This window comes from Austrofundulus limnaeus, unplaced genomic scaffold (assembly GCF_001266775.1).
Source record: "Austrofundulus limnaeus strain Quisiro unplaced genomic scaffold, Austrofundulus_limnaeus-1.0 Scaffold405, whole genome shotgun sequence".
In the NCBI taxonomy this organism is placed as follows: Eukaryota; Metazoa; Chordata; class Actinopteri; order Cyprinodontiformes; family Rivulidae; genus Austrofundulus; species Austrofundulus limnaeus.
This window is the reverse complement of record NW_013952807.1, coordinates 316,789-323,941: the sequence shown is the minus strand read 5'-3', so window position 1 is coordinate 323,941 and position 7,153 is coordinate 316,789. Positions and strand designations below refer to the sequence as shown.

Here is a 7,153-nt window from a genome sequence, read left to right as displayed (position 1 = left end):
TATCTATCTATCTATCTATCTATCTATCTATCTATCTATCTATCTATCTATCTATCTATCTATCTATCTATCTATCTATCTATCTATCATGTTTTACTGCTTTTTTGCAGTTTATAAATTTACAAAACATTATCATTTTTTTTGAAAATTGTAAGATAAACAAAACCATACCGTGCAGCTGCTGCTAACACCGGAAGTTATATTCGTGACTTCACGTAAACACGGGGGCGGGGCTTAAATACAGGAAATAAGTCGTTTTTCGTATCAGTACAGCAGACGAGATGACCCTGGCCTGAAGTAACCATTAACTCGCTTTAAACAACTTTGAAATATCGTTTTTCTTAAGTTTACCGTCCAGGTAATGTCCACACACAGCTGTCACGTACAGGCAGCGGCTCGGCGCGTGGAAGACGAAAGCGGAAGAACTTCGGCTGCTCGCGCAGATAGCMGCAGACGAGCTTTTGCTCCCTCTGCTGTCATGACGATGCGTGGAGTTGGCGGAGATTTCGCTCCCTGATCGGGAACACCCAGCTGCAGCAGCAGTTTGTTCTCCTCCACAGAGATAGTCTGTTTTGAAAGAACAACGGGACTGAATCAAACCCCGGAGGAGGAGGAGGAGGAGGAGGTTGGTGTCGCGAGCTGTGCCTAGAAGAACCGGCTGGTTGTAGCTGTCACACACACGCCGGAGCACCTCAGGACCCATGAGGGAGGGTTAGCCACACTGAGCTGAAGCTTTCACACATCCTTACCCCTAAGTCGGCCTAAAACAGGTGTCCATCGGKTTTCTACCAAAAGCCATCCGTCCCCATTGCAGAAATGTTAACTGATAACAGGTAAGATCATCATAATTTCATTGATCTGTTGCGTCACTGTAGTTAAACACTATGGTTTAATCTCATATGTCTGTGTGGACCTTGCTATAGACATGTGTGTTCTGGTATTATGACAGTGCAACATGCCTGAGTGTGCGCTTCTATTTTTGGTTCCTCCATGTCCTCTCTTCCTGCTGCTCCCTCCCCTCCCCTCCCTGCAGTATTTCTGTCACACAATCTCTCAGTTCCTTCCATTTCTGTTTGGTGCAGGAAGCGACACTGTAGCTGTGACAGCATCGAAGACCAACAGCTGATACCTCAGGCCAAGAGGTCAGGAAGGGGTCCCTGTCCGCTCGAATCAGATCTGGACTCGGAGGTGACACTGAAAAGCGTGTTGACCATAAGTTTACTTAGTTTTTTGTCGTTTTTGCGGCCCAGCGCTTCTCAGGAAGCGCACCGGTCAGAGTGTTGTATCCTCCATCCATGAAGCCTTCKTCTCTCTCCTCTGTTTTGCAGTCTTCCAGCAGCGACAGCAGCAATGGAGTCAGCAGTCCAGAGAGAGCGACGGAGGCCAGCACCAGGCCGTACGTCCACAGCCAGGACACCTGCACCAGCACGACCCACGAAGACCCCGCCAGCTCCGTGCAGCACGGCGGCGGTGTCCCTTACGTCTACATCAACAGAGTCCTGAGGGAGGCGCACTTCAGCAGCCTGCAGACCCGAGGGCGTCAGAGCTCGACATGACCGTGACCCCGCGTGACCTCTCCTGATCTTCTGTCCGCCGTTCATCGRTGCCGACACCTCTGACACGACCCCTCCCCTCCCCCGAAGAGCCTCAACGCGACGCCGCTGGGGTCCGGCGTGAAAGGGACGAGGACCAGGGAGGTTCCACCTCACCATGTATCATTTTGAGACCATAAGCACATCCACCTTTCCATGGTCCAGCCACTGTGGTTTTTCTGTGCAGTAGTGATGTGTGTGTGTGTGTGTCTGTGTGCAAGTGTGTACACACCCTGTGCACTTTATTAGGAGGACTTACTCTCTTTACACGCGTGCGTGGACATTTTCATTGGTGCTAATGACAAAAAGATGTTATGACGATCCAAAGTGCTTGTGGATTTAAATAAAGTGTTGCACTTTACTCAATAATTCTTTCATGACCAGAAAAGGTCAGATGTATGTTTGTATAATAGAAGCTTTGATGGGGGGGGTCAACTAAATCTACTTTGTGGAGAATTTTACAGCAAGTCAGTTTAAATAACACTTTAGCCTTTTTATTTATTTTCATTTAATCAAAGGTTTACAGATAACCACTATTCTTTTGCTCTCATATTTAAGCATAGGTGTTGTACACCAGTGGGTTGAAGGTAACAGRGAACAGGAACTGAATCTTGCTGCCAAAATCCAACCTTAAATTAGACTTTTGGTTAATTTTAGACAGYGAACAGGCCTTGGGTTCTGCTGCTYGGGCAGCCATGTATCCAGCAGAGTGCTTCTGACGAAAACAAAGGAGCACAGTGTTGTTTTAAAGCGACCGAGTGTTTACATCTTTTACATTTTACACATTGTGTGTGTAGGTGTGTCAAACCTCTCAGCCATACATGTTTATGGGTGGTCTAGTTTGACCAATACACTGTGTTGCAAATAAAAGGAGATGTGAAAGTGATTCACTGRTTTTGAATTTTTCGAAATCCTTTGACTTAAAAAGTTTGAAAAAACTTTGTGAATCTCAAATTATTTAGCCTGAGACTCACAAAGGCTCATAATCCCATTCTATTGCTTGTTTAGGTAGCAATAGTACTGTAGTACTCAAGACCGGTCACAAGGCCAAGACTGTATGTACCTGGTATTTAGAGGGATGTACACTATAGGTACCAGCCTCTGACCCACAAAGTGCTAGAGACCCTGCAGTGTTGTATAAAGTACCTGAAAGTGATACTTGATAAAAGTACAAGTATCTTACCATAAAATTACTTTGGTAAAAGTTCAAGTCTCCTCTAAGAATATTTCTTGAGTAAAGGTCTTAAAGTTTCTAGTATATTTTGTACTTATGTATCAAAAGTAAATTTGTGACATAAGACGCAAAAGTATGGAGTAAAAATGAGTGGATAGACTTCCCAAAATAACATTTATTGGGAGGTGAGATCCTCAAAACACACACACACACACACACACACACACACACACACACACACACATATAAGTTTAAGCTGTAATGAAATAGGAGTAATGACTTTCTACTTCTTACCTTTTAAAAAAATGTAAGAAATAGAAAGTACAGATAATTGTGTAAAAATGTAAGGAGTAAAAGTAAATAGTRGGCTGAAGAATAATTACTCAAGTAAAGTACAGATACCCAAAAAATCTACTTAAGTACAGTAAAGATGTATTTTTACTTAGTTACTTTACAACTCTGATCACTTGCATAATACTGCTTTGTACCTATACAGGGTAAATCCCTCTGAATACCAGGTACACACATACTGTAGTACTGGGCTGTATTATGTAATGTTACCCTGATTTAAATATACTAATCTTGCTTGTTATTAAAAAGAAAGCACAACAGTCTTAACTGCATCATTTAGCAATAGTTTGATTACATTTTGTAGAAATGTTAGTAAAATGGAGATCATCTTTCATGCTTCATGACCCAAAGTGATGTCTCACTTTAGTTTTAGAAACAACTGGATTAGACCAAATAAACAAGATTAATAAAACATATTGAGATTAATCCATTAGGTGTTGCTGTAACAAAAAATACAGCATGTTTTATTGTCATGGCTTGTGGTATTCGTTGTAGTTTTACTGTTTGGGCTACACTACATGGTAGTCAACACTGCAATAAGAAGAAAACTTGTTAAACAGAAACAGCAACATCATTTTAACATATTTTATCAAACATGTTTTTACTCCACTGATGAAGGAATATCTTAATAACAAACTCCTCTGTCAGTGGTAGTTTTAAATCATGCACTCTACAACCTCTGGTGTCTATTTATACAGAATAGACATAATAAATATATTAATTAGAAACTAACAAAATTTACACCAACATTTGTCTTAGTACCAAAAAAGAAAAAAACATGTATGGAAGACAACTTTCATTCATAGGTCTAAGTTTACAAGTAGAGCATCTGTAGTGCAAATTCCAAACAGGAAGGTTCTCCAGAGGTTCACAACATGCTGCAGAGGTGTAGGTTGGTACTTTAACTGAATCCTGAGATAAAGAAAGCTTCGAGTGCTGCTCATGAAGCCAAAACATTATGTTTTCTGCACATATTTGATCAACTGGAAAACAAACAGGGATCAGAGGACTTTATGTCCCCGTTTAAAAAGARAAAACGGTGAATTCATCCGACACTAAGAGCAGCTGTCGTCTGTTTGAACACTTCATGAAGACGACAGGAAACAAAGAGTGATGAATCAGTCAGGTACCTTCAGTTTCATCCTCCACCAAGGTCAAGGTCCTATTTCTTTTCGGTCAACCCACATGTACAACAAAGATTAAAKGGTTTGTTGTTGTCATTTCCAAGAATCTTTTATAGAATCCACATCATCTGCAAGCTCAAGTTGTGTAACCAAATATCCACATTTCAGTCTGAACACTTCATAATAATGGGCCGAGGCAATGCAAACACTGTGAAGTGCTAAACTGAGTTCATCTTAGACCAACTCAGGTTTTAAAAGGAAAACTTGCATCTGTTTTTAAAACAGCTCGAGGCAGGCGCTTCACTGATTTAAGGGAAATTTATGTTTCAGTCTGACTGAGGTTTCKTTGAATACCAGCTAAATTGTGTTTGCAGATAATCTTTGTTTGTTTGTTTTGTTTCATTTTGTTAGATTCCTAACATTATGACATATTTTAACGTGTTAAATCAAAGATTAAAAGTCTACCTTGAACTAAATAAAAACACAATGATGCGCAAAAGTACCACAAAACAAACCGAGCCAAAGCCAAAAGTGAAAGCTAACACATCTAGAACAGGGTTATCCAGTTAAAATGCTCAGGGGTCAGATATGTAGGATGGTGGTGGGTTGAGCAGTAATGGTAGGGAGAACACTGCATTTTGTAAAAGAATAATTATCCTTAAACTTTTAAGTTTTTTTTATTTTTGTTGCATTGAATCATACATTTAAAATTGATCTAAAATCTATTTTTTGATTTAATGAATTAAAATCTCATTGGCAGGCCAGAGTGAAATCACCTGCAGGCCGGATGTGGCCTGCGGGCTGCCAGTTGAATAGCCCTGATCTAGAAGTTGTAATCATTATAGAAGGTTTTGTAAGTCTCAAAATGTTCTAACAGTTCAATTTTACTGAAGATAGAATCAACTAAACATTCGGGGGAAGAATTACCTGAAAAATACAGAAATTGCAGTTGATTAGGATATCAAATACTTATTTCCTTAAATGATTGGAAAATCTTTAATTTTCCTTTTACATAATGTGTTTTCCTCTGCATTTTTAGTAGAYATTATTTTTCTTCCCCTCAAATGAAACTAACATAAAAAATTAGGACTGGTCATTTCTTTGCAAGTGGGCGAACTTACACAATCWGCAGGGAATCAAATAATTATTTCGCCCTCTGCTTACAGATTGTTGCTCTTCTTAACATTATATAATGTAGAACGTCACAGAGTTGGTTCTCATCCAGTGTCATTGTTTAGCTTTCCAGCTTGAATTTAACACAACCACATTTAGAAAAAAAAAGAGTTTTTTTGAACAAAGCCAATGAAGAAAACTTAGAGCTTTCCTTGGCCTGATAGATTGGTGGGAACTCAAACAAAAAGAACACTTATAAGTTTCAAATTTTTGGCTCTTGACTCAGTTTGCTGTTTTAGAACAGCTTTTGATGAAACAAACACATTAAAAATGCTCCTCTGATAATCACATACTTGTAGTTACAATTTAGCAGATCGAAACAAACGAGAAAAAAACAAACAAAACAAAAACAAGAACTGAACGAAACATAATGACATCGTTGTTAAAACAGTCCCAGCTCCACAATTTGTCAACAGTTGAGAAATGAGAAAGCAGATACTGGCTGCGGTTTATCAGACGCAACAAAGTTACAACTAGAAGCGACTTCCTGGCTGGTTTGAACAGAAGCCACAGATGAGTCGGGGTTCTGAACGGCTTCTAAGCTATCGTCTGTTTTATCCACCCCAGTCTGTGGCGTATCGCTTCCACACAGCACCCTCCCCTTGGTGATCAGCTCCATGCCCCTGAACAGAGACAGTCTGCTCAGGCTGGACGGCTCAGGCTCAGGGGACAGTCTGTCCTCGAAGAGCTCTGGATCTGCAGAGGGCGATTTTACACCCGCAGTCCTGACGAGCTCTACTGGATTTTCTACCAACTCTTGTTGAGTGACGAAGAGCTTCTCCTCTTCAGGAGCATTTATCAGCTCCTTTGTTCTCCAAGCCTGGTCCAGATCAGGAGGAGGTGGATGATTTGGTGTTAGGACCACATCTACAGACYCAGACTGAAAAAGTTCGGAGTTATCGGTCGTGTGAACCTGATTAGCTGTGGCCTGATGGCTGCTGTTCACTGCCTCCTGCCTGGCAGCATGCTGAGCTCCACCCATGAGCGCCTCAAACAGTCGAAGGATCTGTTAGGAGGAGATAAGAATGCTACCTCATCTGGAGTGGTTTTATCTTACGTGTCCTCAGCTTGCTCTTACTTTGCCCTCTTACCTTGGTAGCTTTGTTTGCCACAGGCCCCGGTGGGCCCTCGCTCAGCTGACCAAGTCTGCGCTGAGTGGCTCCGTAGATTTGTTCCAGGGAAAGAAGGTCGGACGTCATGAGACATGAAACGGCACACAGAGCCCGCTGCGAGTTTAGAATATAACATTACAGYGGGAACAACTCTAAAGAAAACCTTAGCAGTAATGAGTCATAATTATTGTTACCATCTTAACAGCAGATAACTGATCTTGGAGCTTGTTGGAGAGCAGCTCCACCACAACCTCACAGTTCAGAGTGGAGCACCTGGAAGATGAAATACAGCAGAAACTGAGCTGCGTTTCACAAGAGAACAAACAACAACCAAAGGAAGACATACTGACTCTTTGAGGAAGTGTTGACTCTCCTCTCGGGTCAGGAAAACTCTGGAGCCGTCTGTCAGTTTATTAATGAGAGCTGTCTCCTGTCCACAGTCACCCAGCTGCAAGGCTTCTGTCCTGCAGAACAGGAAGAACAGAGACTAGTCGACCAGCTCACACAGAGAAGTGCCCCATTAGTCATTGTGGAAAGTCTTTTTAAAGGGATTCCTGATTAGTTGTAACATTAGAATTTATTTAATAAACATATATTTGAAATGTAAAATAAAGACTATAAAAATAC

General features: G+C 41.2%; 2 protein-coding genes across 4 annotated transcripts in view; one reads left to right on the top strand and one right to left on the bottom strand.

Moving 5' to 3' along the window:
• Positions 1-543: 543 nt before the first annotated feature.
• si:dkey-21c1.1 (protein FAM104A) lies at positions 544-2,478 on the top strand (the record flags this gene model as incomplete). The annotated part of the gene is given in 3 exon segments (XM_014024060.1): positions 544-833; positions 1,083-1,188; positions 1,329-2,478. Coding segments are annotated over 3 exon segments (351 nt in total). The 3' UTR covers positions 1,557-2,478.
• A 1,069-nt stretch (positions 2,479-3,547) lies between these two features.
• The window catches only part of tepsin (TEPSIN adaptor related protein complex 4 accessory protein), a 9,761-nt gene continuing 6,155 nt past the window's right edge, over positions 3,548-7,153 (bottom strand). For 2 of the 3 annotated variants that reach the window (XM_014024055.1, XM_014024057.1), the window contains 4 exons: positions 6,877-6,990; positions 6,721-6,799; positions 6,506-6,640; positions 3,548-6,420 (listed from right to left, as the gene is read on the bottom strand). In XM_014024055.1, the coding sequence (XP_013879509.1) occupies positions 5,824-6,420; positions 6,506-6,640; positions 6,721-6,799; positions 6,877-6,990 (925 nt within the window). In that variant the 3' untranslated portion in view covers positions 3,548-5,823. The remainder of the gene's footprint in view (positions 6,421-6,505; positions 6,641-6,720; positions 6,800-6,876; positions 6,991-7,153) is intronic. The other variant, XM_014024056.1, reaches the window with a different exon arrangement.